This window comes from Equus asinus, chromosome 2, assembly GCF_041296235.1.
Source record: "Equus asinus isolate D_3611 breed Donkey chromosome 2, EquAss-T2T_v2, whole genome shotgun sequence".
Lineage (NCBI taxonomy): Eukaryota > Metazoa > Chordata > Mammalia > Perissodactyla > Equidae > Equus > Equus asinus.
In genome coordinates this window covers 20,688,262-20,708,681 of record NC_091791.1, presented here as the reverse complement: position 1 = coordinate 20,708,681, position 20,420 = coordinate 20,688,262, and the positions used below count along the sequence as shown (strand labels likewise).

The 20,420-nt window shown below is 46.5% G+C and overlaps 1 protein-coding gene across 6 annotated transcripts in view; it reads left to right on the top strand.

Annotated features, from left to right (window-relative positions):
- RBM20 (RNA binding motif protein 20) overlaps positions 1-20,420 on the top strand; it is a 189,713-nt gene that overhangs the window by 131,977 nt on the left and 37,316 nt on the right. For 4 of the 6 annotated variants that reach the window (XM_044750960.2, XM_070483299.1, XM_070483292.1 and 1 more), the window contains exons 2-6: positions 2,670-3,759; positions 5,213-5,274; positions 7,157-7,248; positions 7,614-7,711; positions 18,612-18,755. In XM_044750960.2, the coding sequence (XP_044606895.2) occupies positions 2,670-3,759; positions 5,213-5,274; positions 7,157-7,248; positions 7,614-7,711; positions 18,612-18,755 (1,486 nt within the window). Of the gene's footprint in view, positions 1-616; positions 800-2,669; positions 3,760-5,212; positions 5,275-7,156; positions 7,249-7,613; positions 7,712-18,611; positions 18,756-20,420 lie in introns of those variants that run through there. The other 2 variants (XM_070483298.1, XM_070483295.1) reach the window with 2 other exon arrangements.

Here is a 20,420-nt window from a genome sequence, read left to right as displayed (position 1 = left end):
GCTTTCAGAGGTGAAGGGAAATCTCTAGCAAGAGCTCCCTCCAGCCTAGAACACAGTTTTAGAAAATACAGCTGACTTCTCTGGGAAAAACAAAACCAACCTTGTCTTATTCTGGCCATGGAAACCAAGTTGGCACCTCATTATCGCCTTGTTAGCAAGGACAGGCTACGTTGTGGACAAACCTAGGAAGGGTTGGCCCTGTGTGGGCAGGGTTTTGAGTTAAACTTAATTGCTCTTCTAAAGCTCAGCTACTTAATGCTACACAAGTAGAAATCTATCATCAGACTCTTGACCATCCTCCTCTTCCTTTCATATTCTCGCCTACGTAGACTATTAGCGCTTCCCCAACTCTGCTGCTGCCATGATTTGTGTCTGAGCCACACCAAGGCTTGGCTGCAACCAACACAACCACCCAGAGGAGAAAAGTCTGTAACCACGTTTAACCGTGATCCCCGCAACGCTCCAATATCTTAAAATGCAGCCAGCCTGTTCTGCCCTTGGAGCACAGCTCAGCTGCTGTCTGGGTGAAGGTAGTGTCTCTTTAATGACTTATAGAAAATTCTTGATTTCTCACAGAATGGGAGAGAGTAACCCAAAGTCATTTTAATCTGGCTCTGAAATGTGTTTTGTACTTGTACTTGAATGTGGATGTGCCTGATGTTCTGAGAACTAACTTCAATCAAAACAGTGAAGCAGCCCAAGAAGATGTACCCAGGTTGGGCTGAGAAGCTGCACACTTAACCAGCTGTGCCCCTTCGTCTTTCAAAGCCTGGCTGGGGTTTGAATCCTACTCTGTCTGGTGAGTCTGTGCTCACCAACAGTGAGTGGTCATTAAGTGGGTCACCTAATCCCTCTGGGCTTTAGGTTCTTGCCCTGCAAAGTTGGGGTGAAAATTACCTACCCCATAGGACTCATGGGGAGGACTATGAGATAACGTAGACTGAGCACTGGTCACACAGTAGTGTTGCAGTAAGTGCGAGAATCTCTCCCACTCGCCTTCCTCGCCACCACCTGCCTCCCTCCCTCCATTCTCTCAGGCCCATGAAAAGTGTCAGCCTAACCAGAAGCTCTCTTTCCTCAAAGTGTCTCTAAAATGGGAAAGGTGTGACTTGTCCAATGATTTCCACGCCTCCCTTTTTTTCCTCACCCGTGCCTAGCCCCCAGCCTCTCTCCTTTGTTTCCTCATCATCAGACTTTTACTGTACAGAGCCTGTGACAGTGGAGACCTTGTCTAAAGTGTCCCCGCTTTGCAATTTCTGCCCCACACTTCCATAGGCATGCTGAATGTACAGCCTGGGCTGCCCACGGTAATCCCAACATCAAATGCACAGTCCCGTTCTACCCATTAACACGTCCTGGGAATTCCAGTTCATCAACATCCCAAACACATTTCCTGATTACATCCACCCCCGCCCCCCGGAAGGGGAGTTTAAAGCCCGGGAAAAGTGGTCTTACAGAAGAGCCCAGACCATAGTAACCACATATCCCAGACTTTCTGGGAAACTGTCCCCTTTCCAGACCATGCATCCTGGGTTTTGGTCCAGAAAACACCATAACCAACCAACAGAGGTCACATGAAAGGCACATGTCAGACAGAACACCCCCGCAATAAGGTTCTGTGAGAGCCCACTACTGCTTACGACTCAAGTTCAGACTCCTCACTTGCAGTTTTTTTGGTTATTCCTTTTGCTAGTTGGGTTTGAGAGTGCCTTGAAGGAAGCCTGATTCTTGCTGCTTTTGGACGTGAAATGAGGATAAGGGTGAAAATGTGTTTGGCACAAACGTATACACAATTCACTCTGTATGCAATTTCAAAGGCTGCTTTTTTCACTTATTAGAGTATATGGATTTCCTCAAGTGCCTAAATGTTTTTTGACTTTACCAAATCCAAAATAGTGTCTACCATTGGCAATGATGGCGGTGGGCTTGGGTAGGAAGAGCAGACACCCAAGGGGGATTTAGTGGGTTGGAATATTTTCTATCTTAAGCTTGGTGCTGGGTACAGTTTTTTGAATGTCTTAAATATTACATAATAAAATAGAAATTTACACCAATAGTAATGGTTACTTAGCATTTCATTTAGTAGATATATCTCATAATTTACTCAGTTTAAAGCCTGCTCTCCCCCCATCATATATTTGTAATTTTCAACTTTGGACTCTTAAATAACATAGTATTATTAAACGTCTTTGGGCATCAACTTTTGTCTGCGTTTTAGCTTATTTTCTTAGGATAGGTTTACAGAATTGAATTACTGGGTCAAAGAATGTGGCTATGAGTGCATATTGCCAGACTACTTTTTAACAAAGTTGCATGAGTTTAGATTATCATTGACATTGTGCCCATTCCACTTTCTCTCACCAGGACTGAGTGCTGTTACTAAAAAGAAAATATTTGCTACTCTGCTAGGCAAATATTTGTTTCTAATGGTTTTAGCTTGTATCTCTTTGATAACTAGTGAGATTGAAAATTCTGTCATAAAATAATTTTTCTATTGGAGTTTTTTTAAATTGATGTGTATGTGTGAGTGCAGATTTTTGCAGACTCACACGTAGGGCCGGTGTGGGCGGCTGTTGTTTATCTAGGGGGACCACAGATAAGCGAAGAAAGGGCCCCTTAACCCCCTTGGTGAAAACCAAGTGTGCATCTAACCCTTTGTCTTCCTGCAGTGCCGCCAAGCTCCTGGACAAGAACCCCTTCTCGGTCAGTAACGCGAATCCTCTGCTGCCTTCACCCGCCAGTCTCCAACTGGCTCAACTACAAGCCCAGCTTACCCTCCACCGGCTGAAGCTGGCACAGACAGCCGTCACCAACAACACTGCGGCCGCCACGGTCCTGAACCAGGTCCTCTCCAAAGTGGCCATGTCTCAGCCTCTCTTCAATCAGCTGAGGCATCCGTCTGTGATCAGTGCCCCCCCCAGCCACGCCGGGGTGCCCCAACACGCTGCAGCCATGCCCAGTGCCCGGTTCCCCTCGAATGCACTTGCCTTCTCTCCCCCCGGCCAGACACGAGGCCCAGGACCCTCTGTGAGCCTTCCCAGCCAGCCCCCTAATGCCATGGTGATGCATCCTTTCAGCGGGGTCATGCCTCAGACCCCCACCCAGCCAGCGGTCCTCTTGGGCCTTGGCAAGCCTGGGCCGGCTCCTGCTGCAGCGGGATTCTACGAGTATGGCAAAGCCAGCTCCGGCCAGGCCTATGGCTCTGAAACGGACGGTCAGCCCAGCTTCCTGCCAGCCTCGGCCTCCACCTCGGGCAGCGTGACCTATGAAGGGCACTACAGCCACTCAGGGCAAGATGGCCAAGCTGCCTTTCCCAAGGACTTCTACGGACCCAACTCCCAAGGGTCGCATGTGGCAGGCGGATTTACAGCTGAGCAGGCCGGGGGCGTGAAAGGCGAGGTAGGTCCTCTGCTGCAGGGTCCAAACAGCCAGTGGGAGAGCCCCCACGGCTTCTCTGGCCAAAGCAAGCCTGATCTTACAGCAGGCCCCACCCTGTGGCCTCCACCCCCCAGCCAGCCCTATGAGCTGTATGACCCCGAGGAGCCCACCCCAGACAGGACCCCTCCTTCCTTCGGGGGTCGGCTAAACAACAGCAAACAGGGTTTCAGCGGTGCCCGGCGGCGGCGGGCCAAGGAGGAGCAGGCGATGCTGTCCGTGCGGCCCCTGCAGGCTCAGGAGCTGAATGACTTTCACGGTGTGGCCCCCCTCCACCTGCCACACATCTGTAGCATCTGCGACAAGAAGGTGTTTGATTTGAAGGTGAGTCATCCTAAGGCAGTCTGGGAGCCACAGCTGAAGCCTGGGTGGGCTTTCCACCATAGCCCACTTCTCACTACTCATGAGCAAGGCACTGTTACATCTGGGGGTTGGATAACAGAATTTTGCCATCAGTACCCTTGATTAAAATCACAGGTATTAGAACCAAAATTCATTTCAGAAATGTTTCAGGGCCAGTCCCTTGCTTTAAAGCCAGTAATAGATTCTTAGCCATGTTTATAGGTGAGAAGGCTAGAGCTGAGTTGGGGATCAAGTGATCCCACCTGGGTACAGAGAAGGGACTCAGGAACTGGGGTCTCCTGCCTCCTTGAAGAGGACTTTCCCTCTGTGCTATGCCTAGAAGCTACTGTTCCTGGAGTACGTACATTGTTCTGAGTATGAAAGGGGAGAAAAAAGTTAGCAGAATTTTGATCAGGGGCAAGAGAGTAATTCTAGGTGAGACCTAGACACATTACAATAGAGGGCCTCAGCCTCCCCATCTGCAAAATGGAGATAGAGCCTCATGACACCTTCCCAGTGGTTGTAAAATGCTTTGGGTCCCTGCAAACAAAGGTCCATTATAGTATAAATTGCCCCCTCAAATGTATTGATGATGCAGTGAAATATTCCAAAGCAATAATAATTCTAATAGTTCACATATATTACACCTTTCTGTGTGTCGTCACTAACTCTAAGAGGCGGATACTATTATTATTCTCATTTTGCAGATGAGAAAACTGAGGACCAGAGACATGAAATGACTTACCCAGGGCCCTTTAGCTAGAAAGTGGCAGAGTGGAGATCCCAGCGTGGTCTGACCCTCCCAGAGCCTGTGCCTGTCAAGCACGGGGCTGCACTGCCTCCCTTCTCTCACCCCATCCGCAGAGCATAAGAATCTCTGCTTAGTGGGAGTCACACCACAGGGTGTCATTCACCTCTTCTTGGGTCATGTGGTGCAAGTGCATCCCTGTCACTCAGGTGGGACACACCCTCTCACCTCCAGTCTCGGGAGGGGCCTGACCAACATTGGGAGGTAATGCGGGATTTTGTCTATCATAAGCCTTTTCTAAGGTTTCAACTCACTATGAATCCATCTGCCAGATTATCCCAACTGGTTATAGAAATGAGTGGGGTCTCCCTCGGGGAGGAAAGTGGGACGTGTGGTGGAACCAAGGGTGCACTGAGAGAAGAAGAGGATGGGATTTGTGCATCTGAGCCCCTGTCCAAGATGGCAGTGGATGTGCAGGTCTGGCCTATGGAGTCAGGGCTGAATGGGGAAGCAGGAGTCCGGGAGGAACCTGGGACGGAGAGGAGGAGGACAGGGAGATGTATTTGCAAGGTTGGTCCAGCCTCTCGGCCCTCTGAGCTCCTGCCTGGCCGCCGAAGCCGGCTCTTATCCCCTGCCTTCTCATGGACTCAGTTCTCCTTGGGTCATTTTTCTTTCCTTCTGGCCTAGGACTGGGAGCTGCACGTGAAAGGGAAACTGCACACTCAGAAATGCCTGGTCTTCTCTGAAAAGTGAGTGCTGTCCGTGAGAACAGGTCCATGCATGCACTCAGCAAGTGTTCACTGCGCATCTACTGTGTGTCATGTTCTGTTCTAGGTGCTGGGGAAACAGTAGAGGACAAAACAGGCCAAATCCCTGTCCTCAAGGAGCTTACACTTAGTGGGGGTGGGCGGGGGGTGGGGGGAACAGGTGATAAAGAAAATAAACAAGTGCATTATATAGCATCCCTGGTGGTAAATGCTAAGCAGACAACAGCAGGGCAGGGCAGGAAGTGTGTGTGTGCATGCATGCATGTGTGTGTGTGCACGCGTGTGTGTGTGTGCACTTTAAATAGGGTGGTCAGGGAAGGGCCTCACTGAGGACACTCAGGAGGGGATGGAATGCACCTGTGGCTGTCTTGGGGACATGCACTCCTGGCAGAGGGAATAGCAAGTTTGAAGGCCCTGGGATGCTCAGGCAACATCAGTGTGACCAGAGCAGGGTTCCAGGGTGAGGAGCCGGGGAGGTGCAAGGGCACAGATCCTGAGTGTTGGGGCTGGTTGTGAGGACTTTCGTTTTGCTGTGAGTGTGACTGGAGCATTGGAGGGCCGAGCAAAGGAGTGATGTGCTCTGGCTCCACTCAACGGGACCCTGGCTGCTGTGCCGAGAACAAAAGCGGCGGATCAAGGGCAGACCCCCAGAAACCAGAAAGGAGGGGGCTGCGGTAATCCAGGCGAGAAAGAGGGCACATGGCCCAGGATGGAGAAAACAGGACTGGGGTTAAGTGTTTCAAGATGAGCGCGTTCAAAAGGCCTCTCTTTCTTAGCATTCACAATAGCCAAGTGGTGGAAGCAAGCCCAATGTCCACCGACAGATGAATAAGTAAACAAAATGTGGTATATCCATACAGGGGAATGGATTTAAAAAGGAAGGGAATCCTGACACACGCAACAACATGGATGAACCTTGAGGACTTTATGCTAAGTGAAATAAGCCAGTCACAAAAAGACAAATATCGTATGATTCCACTTATAGGAGGTACCAAGAGTAGTCAGGTTCATAGAAAGAAAGTAGGATGGTGGTTGCTAGGGGCTGTGGGGGGGGGGGAAATGGGGAGCTAGTGTTTAATAGGTACAGAGTTTCAGCAAGACGAAAAGAGTTCTGGAAATGGGTGGTGGTGATGGTTGCAAAACAATGTGAATATGCTTAATGCCACTGAACTGGACACTTAAAAATAGCTAAGATGGTGAATTTTATGTTATGTGTATTTTGCCGTGATTTAAAAAATAATTTGAAAAAGGTCTCCTATTTATGGCTCCCTTGTTTTATATTGTGGTAAAATTCACATAAGACTCACCATTTTGACCATTTTAAAGTGAACGATTCAGTGGTATTTTGCACATTCACAGAGTTGTGCAAATGTTACCACAATCTAGTTCCTGCACATTTTCATCACCAGCAGGGGAAACCCCATCCCCATTAAGTAGTCACTCCCCATTCCTCCCTCCCCTCCCTCATCTGCTTTCTATCTCCATGGATTTGCCCCTTCTGGACATTTCACATAAATGGAATCATTTAATACTTGGCCTTTTGTGACTGGATTTTTTCACTTAGCAAAATATTTTCAGGGTTCATCCATGTTGTAGCAGGTACAACCTTTTTATGGCTGAATAATATTCTGTTGTATGTATATACCACATTTTGTTTATCCACTCATCTTTGGATGTATGTCTGGATTATTTCTACCTTTTGGCTATGGTGAATAATGCTGCTATGAACATTCATGTATGAGGTTTTGTTTGAACGTCTATTTTCAACTATTTCGAGTCCTCGCCTAGGGGAGCGGGCTGTCTGGCTCACGTGTTGTTCTTTAACTTATTGAGGCCCTGGTTGCCCCTTTTCCCCCTTCTCCAGCGCTGGTGTCCGTTGTGTACTCGGTTCAGCAGAGGGAACCCTGTGTCCTTCTCCCAACAGCACAGCCGTTTATAACCCTGTTGGGAATGAAGGTGAGTAAGACGCTCCAGGTCAGCCACTTGAAGCAGGAACCAGCTCCCGAAGGCTCATTATGTCGTGTCTTGAATAACCAAACTGCCCTGATGTTCCCGCCTGATATATATCTACACAGCAAACAGATCCCAAGACACTAAAATGCACAGGCCTGCTGGCTGGGCTCTTCAACATTTTCTGAAACGCTTTAGTTGTAAAGCTTGGCTGGTTATCAACATGCCCAGAGATATATTCACATTGATCACTAATTAATATGTTAAAGGACACTTTCATTGTTCTCTTCCCACTTATGTCCTAATAATGACTTTTGAAGGTACAGAAAATGCCTAGGTTTTCACCTGGCTTTGTGTAATTTATCATTTAGATTATGCCTCAAATCTTGCAACATCCTATGCGGCCGTTCCGGCAAGGCCATTTGCTCAGTCAAATCCTGCATTTCCTTCGGCTTCCCCGGGGACAAATGTGAGTACAGAAGCATTTTCTCTATTGTCCTTGTCACCATCAGAGCATTTGCATTGCCTGCTATGCCTGGTGTAGTGGTACAGAGGAGGCCGGGATGAAGCAGGTACAGACGTGGCTTTGTGCTGTTCAGGAGAACATGTCCCCAGACAGAGGTCGAGAGCTGTTCCATTCAGTCCAGCCAGTGCTGAAACACGCAGATAAAAAAGCTGATGTAAATTCTTAAAGTCAAAAGCACTCAGAGGCTCTCTGGCATTGGGCACTGGTTTAGAAAAAGAAGTTTGAGCTTTTCTGTGTGTGTGTTTTTAAAGACTTCTTGATGTTTTATTGAAGTGGACTGTTTCCTATGAGAAGGTAGTTCTGAAACTTGAACCTGAAAGAGAAAATGTTTTTGAAAGTAGGGACCAGGCCCTAATGGTCTATCTGGCCCCTTGGGGAAATGGCTGCACCTGTGTAACACTTCGCTTTCAGTTGTGTTCGCGCTCCTCTCTCTCTACAACATGCACTTTAGGCCCCCAAAGCTCTAAGGCTTCCATCCCTCCTTTTTCCACCGATTATGACAACTCCCTTTCTCTCTTCGGTTTCCTGTTTTCCTACTGCGTGTAGCCCCTTCCCCCAGGAGCTGTTGGCTTCTCTGCTCCTCCCCTGGGAACACAAGGAAGGAGATGGGAGATGTGGAACCAACTGTAAAACAAAATGCATGTGGCTGAACCCTGCTAAAGGGCGCATCTGCGTTTTTTTGCCTGTGCCTGTGTTTTTTTCCGTTCCTGATGTGAGCAGCTGCAGCCTCTTTCTCTCTCCTCATGCAATGAGAGAGCACACGCTCACGAGAGCAGGCCGCCATGTGCTGTCCCCTCCACATGTCCCCATGCCATGCCCACCATGTGTCTGGGCATTTGCGCAAAACTCGGAAAGGGTAAGCCAAGAAGAGTAGGTGTCAGGCCCTGGGGGTGAGTGAGTGGAGAGGTGAGGAGGTTCATGACAGAAGTTGAGGCCTGCCTGGGCCAAGATCTCTACTCGTTTGTGTCTGTTTGTTTGTGATGTTTAATGGGAGAAATGCTTCCAGAGAGAGCCCCCGTCTGCAAACCCATGTTTTGGTGAAAGAGAATTTTGTCATTTCCCACTTTGTACTCTCCATGTTCAGGACCACGTCTGCTCAGTGGCCACTTGGGGTCAGTCCCAGGAGAGCAGAATGGCTGGGTTCAGTGAAGCCTGTTGTTTGTCTTTGAGGTCAGACTCCTAATTACATGGCCTTGTGTCTCAATGTGGGTGCTGGCAGCTCTGGGGCCTGTTTGCCCCCACTGTGGACCATGGAGGCATCTCTGTGCCCACAACCCTGCTCTGAGACCCCAGCACTGAGGGGAAGCAGACTGTGACTGAGATGCAGGAGGCTGGATTGGGTGGCAGGTGGGCCAGGGGTCTGGGCATAGTAAAGAGAGCTGATGTCAACTGAGCCCCTATATAAAGGGGAGGGCGCTGAGTGGGGTGAGGAGAGGCCAGGCCAAGACAGCTCTCATGCTCAACCCCACCCTTGGCCAATGACCAGTGAACCAGAGGCCCTTTCCTGTGCATGCGGAGTCAAGAGACCTAATTTCAGGTCTTAGTTCTGGAACCCACCAGCTGTGTGGTCTCAGGCAAGTCACCATACTTCTCTGAGGCTCTGTTTTCTTAAATGGGGTCCATAACACCCCTAGTAATGACTTTTGAGGGTAAAATAAATGATAGGTTTTCACCTGGCTTGTGTAATTGATAGTTTTGATTATGCCTCAGATCTTGGAACATCATATGTTGACCATGTATGGTCAAAGCCAGAAGGTGGAAGCAAGGCTCAGTGTGGACCAGAGTTGTCCTGTACTTGCGAGGATCAAATAAGACTACATATGTGACCATGATTTGTGAACTGTGCAGTGCATAGGAAGTAACAAGGGCTATTATTGAGTAACGAGACCCCCCCCTTTTTTCTTTTTTTTGGTGAGGAAGATTAGCCCTGAACTAACATCTGTGCCAGTCTTCCTCTATTTTTTTTTTTAAAGATTTTATTTTTTTCCTTTTTTCTCCCCAAAGCCCCCCAGTACATAGTTATATATTCTTAGTTGTGGGTCCTTCTAGTTGTGGCATGTGGGATGCCACCTCAGCGTGGTTCGATGAGCAATGCCATGTCCACGCCCAGGATTCGACCTGATGAAACACTGGGCCGCCTGCAGCGGAGCACGCAAACTTAACCACTCAGCCATGGGGCTGGTCTCCTTCCTCTATTTTTTGTATGTGGGTCACTGCCACAGCATGGCTGCTGATGAATGGTGTAGGTCTCTGCCCAAGATCCAAACCTGTGAACCCGCCCTGCCGAAGAGGAGTGCGCAGGACTCAACCACTATGCCACAGGGCCAGCCCTGTGTAAGAAGACCTTTTAAGCCCTGTTTTGGGGTAACCTATCCTGTCAAGGCCGGCTCTGTCTGCTGGCCATGTGACTGTGGGCAAGTCTCAGTATCAGTGTTCCTCACCCACAAATCTGTCTAGTAAACCCTGTAGTCACAGCTGCCTGAATGCAGGTGTGTCTCTCTTTAGGAAAACCTGAAATACAAAAATATTGACATTTGAAGACAAGCTGAGAATTGAAGAGCTGATTAATCTGCGACTGAAAGATACTTTGCAAGTCTCCTTTAGTAGCAGGGGAGTCCCTCAGAGAAATTATTGATTTTTTTTCTGCCTACAAATAATGACCTTCAAAAATAAACCAATAAATCAAGGAGTGATTACTCTGTTATCAAAAGATCCTTTGCGAGGCTCAGATGAGGGCCAAGTGAGCAACTTTTACATACACATTTTTATTGTTTTTTCATACATAATTTATGCTTTTTGCAAAAATTCAAATGGAAAAGGAATCTTTAATAAGGATGGTAAAATTCTCCATTAACCCCCTCCCAGTCTCCCCAGAGAACCCATGAAGGCTTTGATGCATCCTCCAGAAGTGTTTTCTGGTCCTGTGCCAGGGCTTTTTCTGTCTGATTCCACTTACATCCATCTTTTCAGAAACACATCTTGTTGAGTAAAGCCAGAACCAGCCAGAACTCCACCATTATAATAACACCATTGTTTGTGGAGCAGAGAGCACTTGCTGCTTCTAAAGCTCTGTTTTTAAGCCGGAGAACAAAGTGACACTTGGCTCCAGGAATGAGCCTTCAGAAGGTCTCTGAACTGCTACAAAACCTAAAACCACCGCGAAACCATCTACCACCTCCACCAGCCCCAGGCTTAGCTGAACTTACACTTGTCTCAATTCCGTGGGAGTGCGAGCCTTTCGTTTCCATGGTTATTGTTGACAGATATGGGACACTGAACTGACAGTTGCATGCTGTGTTTGCTGGTGGGTGAGTAATTTGTGTCTGTCCCCAGCCCCTCTCCTCCCACCACAGGGTCCCAGGAGAGAGGTGTTCACTTTCATTGAAGCTTCTGCCATCTGACAGAGCAGAGGCACTTGGTCCTTGGCTGCCTGAGTCGTCATAAACAGAGTAATCAAGTTTCTGGAAGGGGCCATCGGGGCTTCTCAGGCTGTAAATAGTTTTCTTGTGCCTGCCCAGGATGCACCCTGCCTGCTGACTGGCCCCGTAAAACAGCCTTGCAGTTTTCACAGCCACCTTGGAGTTTGTTTAGTGCTGGTGCCGCCCTCCCTGGCCTGGGGTGATGCATGTCGTTTCTATGGTTTCTGTTTCACCAGGACCCTGCACACCAGAAAACTTGCATAAATAAGAAAACGGAGGCACAGGGAAACGTATATGGTTGTGGAAGGCCAGAGGTTTAGGTTGTCCCTAAAGTCAAGTCATACGTCACCCCTCAGATTGTGGGCTGTTTCTAGAGCAACTGTCCTCCCTGGCCTCAGTCCTGCTCAGAGCACTCTGGTCTCCTGATTTCCAGAGAGCTTGAAGAGTAGCAACTGATGTGGCAAACCCCCTCCCCCACCATTCCAGCTCTGGCCCTGCTCTTGTCCCCACTGCAGGGCCCACCTTGTGCATTTTCAAAGAGCAAAGAGCAGGGCAGCCGGAGATCTAGGTGGGTTTTGTTTTCTGTTTTTTTCTTTTCTTTTTATGAATCTGAAGTATTTTTTCTCCATGCAAAAGTAGTACAAGCATGGTGTAAAAAATTCAAACAGTAACAGAAATACAAAAAATAGAAAATCCAACGCTGCAGAGGAAACCGAAGGTAAATGTCTTTTGCTGTAACTATTTGTCTCTAGCTAGTGCACGTGTGCACATTTAATTAGAAAAACTATGGGTTTTTTTGCAAAAATGAGATAATGCCATATAATCTGTTATGCAGCTTGGTTCTTTTCACTTAAGATAAAATTGGTTTCTAGATATCTTCCCCATCCAGGCATAAAACCCTGTCTTATGTTGTAACACCCTCTATTGTTTGCATCCACCATAGTTTATCAAGTCTGTGATTGATGGACTTTTCAGTGAGGCCTGAGTTGTCATCACAAATCTACCACTACTTCATTGCCCACAGACTAAGTTCCTTACCTTCTCCCATGCGTCAGCGTCCGCATGCACAGTGATGGGTATGAACCAGATGACCTCCCTGTTTTAAGATTCCCTGACTCTAAAGTCTACAGGGATAGTGAAGTTACTTGGCAAGTGAACCACCCAAGACCCGTAGGCAAGTCTGGCACCAATAAAAGTAGATTTACTCTAAGTCAAAGCTAATATGCTTTATAAAATGTTTGAAAGTGTCAATAAAGACATCTGTGTCTATCCTCCAAGTTAAGCCAAGATCCATAGCTATGGAACCCACACCCATTTGCGATCTGCTTAATATGTTCAAAATCAACACTGTGAGGAATAACTATTTGCCCTGTGCAAACCCAGCAGAGGCCCGCAGACTGTGTGCTAGATGAAATTGGGTCACACCTAAAGGAGGTCAGGCTGGAGCACGGAAATGTCTTATTGAAGATGGAGTCTCTATCTTGTAGCTCTAGAAAGCACTTTGAGAGACTACTCTCACCTCATAGGCCTGTTGCCCTAAGCCACATTTTTATTGCAACCTTGTGAGTTATTTGAAACGGGCTTGTTCTTTGAACTCACCTGTGAACACTGTTCCCACCTGCATCAGAGGGCATTAAAAGGTCTCAGACTCTTCCTACACGAGTCTATTTGCTCCTTTCACATTTCTACCCATCTATAAAAGATTTGTGGGTGAGCTGAGAGGTCTGGGACCCAGCCACATGAACCATTAGAAGCAGCCTCTGGTTGTAAATGAGTGACGCCAGCGTGTGAAAACATACAGCCCAAGCCCCTGATGGCATGTGGGGGCATTCTAGGTCAGTGCTGGCCTGCAGATGGACTGAAGCGTCCCCCAGGCTGGGAAAGGATGACTGTCCCTTTAGGTTAGTACAGTCGTGCACTGCATAGCAATGTTTCAGTCAAAGATGGACTGAATATATGATGGTGGTCCCTTAAGATTAGTACCACATGGCCCAGGTGTATAGTAGGCTGCACCATCTGGGTTTGTGTAAGTACACTCTGTGATGTTCACACAACAACAAAATTGCCTAATGACGCGTTTCTCAGAGCGTGTCCCCCTTGTAAGTGACACATGACTGCAATTAGGACTTCAGTTACACCCCCGACACCTTAGCTCTCTTAGGGGTTTAACCCTGGGCTGGAAAGTCTCAAAAGTACCTGTCACATGTGGGCCTCCCAGGGGCTCAGCAGGCAGAGCAGGGTGGGGTGTTAACCAAGCCCATCAACGCCTCACACCAAAAGTCTGAGCTGCCAAGGTCTTACGGTTCTCTCTAAACCCATCTGCTCTTCTGTCCCAGAGCACATCAGAAAAATTTAGTTTTGGTAATTTTTAGTTTTAATGTAATTCAGACTTATGGAAAAGTTGCAAAAAAGGTATAAGGAACTCCTGTAGACCTTTTGTTCAGATTCACTACTTTTTTATATTTGGGCCCATTTACTTTATCATTCTCTCTCTATGTCTCTCTGTTTCTGTCTCTCTCTTTTTTGCTCTTCTATCCACCCATCTCCGTCTATCATATCATCCGTCTTCTAATCATCTATGTATGTTTTTTCCCACACTGTTGGAAACATCGTACCTCTTCACCCCTAACTACATCAGTATGAATTTCCTAAGAATGCAGACTTTCTCTTACATATTCGCAGTACAGTCCTATTTTTACCAGTCTAGGATTATCATAGCACATCCTTTAACTGTTGGAGGAAAGAAGGAACAAATATTTATTTATAGGAGGCTGCTGGATGCCACATGTGGTGCCAAGGCACTTTACATACCTTGTGGCATTTTTGTCTCCTAAACCGTCCTGTGGAATCAATTTTTATTTTCCCCGTTTTATAGACAAGCAGACTCAGGCTTGGAGAAATTCACTAACTTGCCCACTGTTAGTCTCTGGGGAGCAGAGACAAATCCAGGTGCGTCTGATGCTGACACTGCCGGGGCCCTGGCGCCTGGAGATTATAAGGCACACAGTTGATGTGGGTCTGTCCTCAGAGAGGCAGTAGGCCCCCATGACTTTAGTTCATCTCACTACATCATCTCAGCTCTTCCAGGCACTGTGGACGCAGAGTCCATTCAGGGAGCTGCAGAGCTCGTCACAACGTGCTCACTGCTTAGAGCTTATCTTCAGCCCTGTAAAGATGAGACCACCACCAACACAGACAGGCATGTCTGAAAGATGAACACGCCTGTGACCGTGTGCACGCTGAGGTAGCTGATCACAGAGAGAGGGAGACAAATACAGTCACTGGGACGGGGAGTGGGAAAGACGGGTTTCCTGTTTATGCCAAACGCAGTTGGGCAAAGTTATCATTATCCTGGAACTTAGGGTTTAGCTTGGCAAGGTTTCTGGGGGAGTGAGGAGTGGAATTTTAGAGCTTAGAGCCACATATGCATGGATATTTCACATCCAGAAAGGACTGTAGATGCATAGTCTACCCTCCTCATTCCAGACACGGGGAAACTAAGGGCCAGAAAGGAAAACTAGTCTGTCCCTGTCATGCACCTAATCAGTGTCTGAGCTGGGACCTGAATCCAGGTCCTCTGTCTTCCAGGCTTACCTTCTTCCCATTACATCAGGAAGTCCCAAGCTTTTTACAGCCAAAACTCTTTTTAATTATTTACTCCTACCAGCCACTGTCCTGCATTCCATGTTTGAAAAAGTACTGTATCTGCCAAAGTACTTACATTAGTGAGTAATTAACTAGTTACCCATTGTTATTAATCAAGAACACAGACACACACCAATCAGACTTTCTCATCAGCCTAAGATCCAACCAGGGTTACTATATTGATAGAGTAAAGAAACTCAAAGTATGATCTCAACTCAGGTATTTTACGTGTCGATAATAATAATAATAATGATAATAATAATAATAGTGTCTCTTGAGATATTATCACTTTCAAAGACTATTAAGGACTTAGAGAGCCCCGTTGGGAATTAGCATAGAGTATCATGCTGCCTGCTCAAAGGCACGCAGGGTTGTCCCTGCCCCAGCAAACAAACATTACTCTAGAGGTGCCATCAAAAGACCGCATCCTCCCTTCCTCTCACGTTCCCACTTTCCTCCCTACTTCCCTTTCTCCCCCGTCATTCAGATCTCCCATAGAGCATAAGGCAAATAATAGCCATGTTTGTATAACTGTTTCAAGAATAGATAGAATAGAGTGATCATACATATAACTCTACACCTTCTATGACTCAAATATGATTTTGAACCTGAGTTTAACAAAAAGAGATTTTAGATCAATGACCGAAAAGAACATAGATGGAACCATCCTAAATCAAATATTTGCAAGAGAATATAACACATAAAAATGTTTGAAGCCAGACATAACTCAGAGCAAAGCATTAACACGGCGATTCTCAAGATTTTAGATTTGCAAGATTTTCATTTCATAGCTCACTTAGAAAATGACACGCTGGGGGCCGGCCCTGAGGCTGAGTGGTTAAGTTTGCATGCTCCACTTCCGTGGCCCAGGGTTTGACTGGTTTGGATCCTGGGTGCAGACCTAACATTGCTCATCAAGCCACGCTGAGGCGGCATCCCATATAGCACAACTAGAAGGACCTGCAACTAGAGTATGCAACTATGTACCGGGGAGCTTTGGGGAGAAGAAGAAGAAGAAGAGGAAGAAGAGGAAGGAGGGGGAGGGGGAGAGGAAGGGAGAGGGGACGGGGAGGAGGAGGAGGAGAAGAAGAAGAAGAAGAAGAAGAAAATCTTGGCAACAGATGTTAGCTCAGGTGCCAATCTTAAAAAAAAAAAAAAAGGATACACTAAAGTAAACTGGTAAAACTGAAGAAGCTGCTCGTGGTCCCTGGATGTACTCGGCCTCCACCCTGAAGGGTCACCTTCTTGGCATACCTCTAACCTATTTGCAGTTCACCAGTTGAGAAGCTCCCAGTTAGCGTAATTAACTGGAAGAATACTAAAAATCTCATGATTATGTGATTATATGATATTAAGTGACAACAAGGGACTCAATCAGTAAAATTCAACTTCTATTTCTGATTTAAAATCTTGGGAGAAAAAAGCCCTCATGGGATGTATTTTTTAAATTTGAGTGAAAACCTTAGTTGAGACCAGTTCATTTTGGTGCCTTGCTGACGACGTCTGAAGTATGAGTTCGTCCTGTTCCTCGGTGATGGGCCGCCATGAGGGTGGGTGTTCATTCTTCGGCAGGCTTGTTCCACTGCCCAGCAGCAGCTGGTGTGCTCATACTCAGATAAAAGCCCCTTGAGTTGTTCTTTCAGGCTGGAGGAGACAAGGAGAGAGGCGCTGGCCCTCATGCCTCGTCACTAGGCAACTGGACAGTCAAGGAGCAGGAGCGGCCCAGAACTGCCTTGCGCATGTGCTGTGTGGTCCAAGCTCACATCAGCCCAGGCCGACCCCAGCAAAGTCACATGGGGCAGAAACATGCCCCACTTAGAGGAGGCCCAGCCTCAGGACTCCTGTCGATAAACTCAGAGGACCAGCCACTTAACCCTGCTTGAGAACTCAGCCAGGTCTGCATCTTTATATGGACCGCTCACCCCAGTGAGAGGCAAAGATCCTGCGTCCTAACAGCCCTCCTTCTGCCGTCCTGGAGAAGGGCTCAGTCCTTTTTAGCCAGGCTTGGACTCAAAGTCTCCCAGCTTACAGGGATATCCATTTGCAGTCCAGGGAGGCATGGGGATGCTCTGGGAGCTGCTGGGCCACACACGGAATCCTGTTCCCCTTTAGGATCGTGCTCGACCTCTGGACATTGCAGACAGGGAGGTCTAAAAGGGGCGCCTGGCTTTCTCCAGTTCAGAGCTGAACCATAAAAAGAAATTCCAATAGACTCTAATTGTCCTCAGCCCAGATGCAACAAATGAGGGCTTTTCATGGTAAAATTACCCAAGTATTAGCCCTTGTTAGGGATGAGACCTCAGACTTTTGCACTGTATTACCTTAGCAGAGTCGGACCCGCATCAAATGTAATTAGATGTTGACATTCATATTATCCTAGAAAATGATGATTATGCAAATGTAGACTATGCTATTAGAACGTGTTTTGGGTTTGGAAAATTGCATCCTTCTTTTCCACATGGGGTTCGCTTATGGTTACTAATTCTTGAGCCTCCCAGAGACTCCAGGCTAATTAAGGTTTGCACAGACCAAACAGACACACTTCCTCCCTCCAGGAGCTTTGATTAGGCCTGGGTCTTGCCTTCCAAACTGTGATCCTTAGAGGTGCCTTTGGACTGCAGGGCGGCGTGTGGCGGCTGGGTGCTGGACCCGAGGTTTGTCTAGAGCAGCTCCTCTTATCTGTCGCCTATTTGGGCTGGTGAGGAAGGTTTTGCTCGAAAGAAAGGATTCCAAGGCGAACAAAGTGCTGAAGGCCACTGCGCTAAACCACACACTGTTGCTTGAATATCTATGTATAGTATATATTAGGTTCCCACAGATTCTCTCCATGCTCTTTTTGCTTTATTGGGATTTTAAACATTGTAAGTCAAACAATATGATATATAAGGAGAAGGCTAAACATCTCTCCCCTTGCTCCCTTCTAGTTCTGCTCTTTGAAGATTACCAGTGTTGACGGGGTCATATATATCCTCCCACACCTTTCTCTATGCTAACATCCTTTAAAATGTTTTCATTGTGAACATTTTGAACATACAGAACAGTAGAGACCAGTGTAATTAATCCCTGTATACCCATCCCCCATTTCCAAAAATTATCAAAATTTTACAACACTTGTTTCATCTACCTCTTTCTCGTATGTTTTTGGTTTTTGTTTTGTTTTATAAAAATGGTGTCATACTACACATGCTACTTGACAACCTGTTTTTTACTTAATCTATCATAAAAATTAGTCTCTATCAGCTCATTTACCTCCTCCTTTTAATGGCTTTGTAGTTTTCCATTGTGTGTTTGAACCATCAGTTACTCAAACATTCTCCTACTCTTGGACATTCAGGCTGTTCCCAAAGTTTTTTGCCACCTCACAAATTACTGCAATAAATGTCCTTGTACATATGTCTTTGCATATTGGTGCATTTATTTCTGTAGGATAGATTTCCAAAAGTAGGATGGCAGGATCATGGGCTATATATATCTTAAGTTTTGTGAAATATTACTAAAGAATATTCTAAAAACATTATAGATACGCAACCTCCCACCAGCAACTGGTACCCTGGGGATGTGATTGCTCATTAAAAGTGTTGCGAATCTTTTTTGTGAAGAAATGGCATAAAATTGCTATTTTTTATGTGTCTGTGAATGGATTCTTTTTCTGCATTAATTTTGTAAATTACAGTTTTGCAACCATTGTTTAGGGGAAAATAGCCATTAGGAACATCTGAAATAGAGGGCAAGACGGAAATGTCTTTTGAAGACCAGCCACTGCTCTTTGTTCCCATTAGTTTGCACAGCGGAAAATGGGTGCTGGCCGCGTGGTACACATCTGTAATCTCCCTGAAGGAAGCTGCACTGAGAATGACGTCATTAACCTGGGGCTGCCCTTTGGAAAGGTCACTAATTACATCCTCATGAAGTCTACTAATCAGGTAGGTCTGGGCCCTTTCACAGTCATATGTACCAGATAGACCACACATTGGTGGAGGGGAGCTACATAAATTTTTTTTTTTTAAAGAAGCTATTCTTAACATAGAGAGGTGATAGAGAGTTGGTCTCTTGTTGGTACTGCACAGAGGTTTTTGTTGGTGGTGTTGTTTCCCCTTGTTTCATCTTACCCTTCTTGTGATGGGTACAGGTCTTTGCGGGTTGCCTAGAGGTGAGGAGGTGCTATGGAATGAAGGAACTCATTAACATAGAAAAGCCAACTGGCCCCCAAATAGAAATCTATGGACTTGAGTCTTTCCATTGTGTTGCTAACCTCTTGAGCTAATGCTACCGTCTCACCCTCTAAGCTTCTCCTACCTGAGGGCGTGGATTTGGAGCCAGCTAAGTACTGACTGGAGACAGCCATTTTCACTGATCCTTGGTGTTAGCATCTGAGGCCCTCGGGTCTCATAACTGGAGAGTAGGTGGGAATGAATGGATGCCTGGTTAGTCTAAGGAACTAAGACCCTCAACTCGTGGGGATTGACCGAGTCCTTGGGGGTTAATATGTCTGCCTTCATTTCTAAAGTCAAAGTGGGAGTTTATACAGAGAGTGGTCAGAAATCAGCAAATTTTATCTTTTATTTTTAACAAATATTTTTACTTTCTGAATCAGAGGAACAGGGATAGGAGAAATTCTTTTCTTAATTACGGCATGAACTTTGGAGACTCAGAGTCACATCAGATCCTCAGTGGTCTTCCTCCATCAACCTGGGCTTGCACTACTCACTTAGGCTCTTTGTTCCTACTTCCCAGAATTCTGTTTCGGGTAAATGTCCAAAATTCAGCTTGCAACATTAATGCAGTGAGATTAACTGAACTAATATTATTCCCGTTTGACTGGTGAGAGCTAGAGGTGCTAAAATGTTTGCATCAAGACAGAGGCACTTAGATAGCTGAGTGGCAGAATTTGAAATGAAACTCTAAAGAATCTTGACTTCTTAGTCTCCCACACTTCTGCCAATAGAATGTGACAACATGGAGAAAAGCATAGCTGAAATTCAAAAAGAAATGTCAGGGAAGGAGGCAGAAGGAGATTGTTTAGCCCATTTGGTTCAAGAAAATGGGGGAGCAGGGGCTCACAAGGAGGGCTCACTTGTCTCAGACCACTTTTCCTTCTCAACATCGACGGACCAGATGAGTACATCCTCATTATTGTACAAACCACACAAATCTAAGAAACAACAACAGCGATAAATCCGCCACAGCAGCTACTGGGGTAAACTGACGGGTCAGTCAAAACAGTCTATTTAGAAGCTGTCTACAGATACCGGTTGAATGGAAGAGCCGATTCCTTTGTAAGTGTTTTATGACAGTATTAAATAAAGAGGGAAAATGCTGTGGAAATGTAACCGAGGGTTTTCTTCTCTCTTTAACTCACAAAGACATGGCCTTCCTTCAAGCCTAGGGAGCCCTGAGTTTTTTAATGTATTTCTTTCTTTGCAAAGAAAGTGAGAACTCAAATATCCAGGGCTTGTGTCTCTGTCTCCTGCCATTGCCACCACCAAATAGCAAGTTCACTCATGCAGCAGACTCACTCTCCACCCCGCTACCAACCTCTTCCACTCGGGGAACTGTGGGTTAATGGATCCTCCAATCCCAGAGGGACT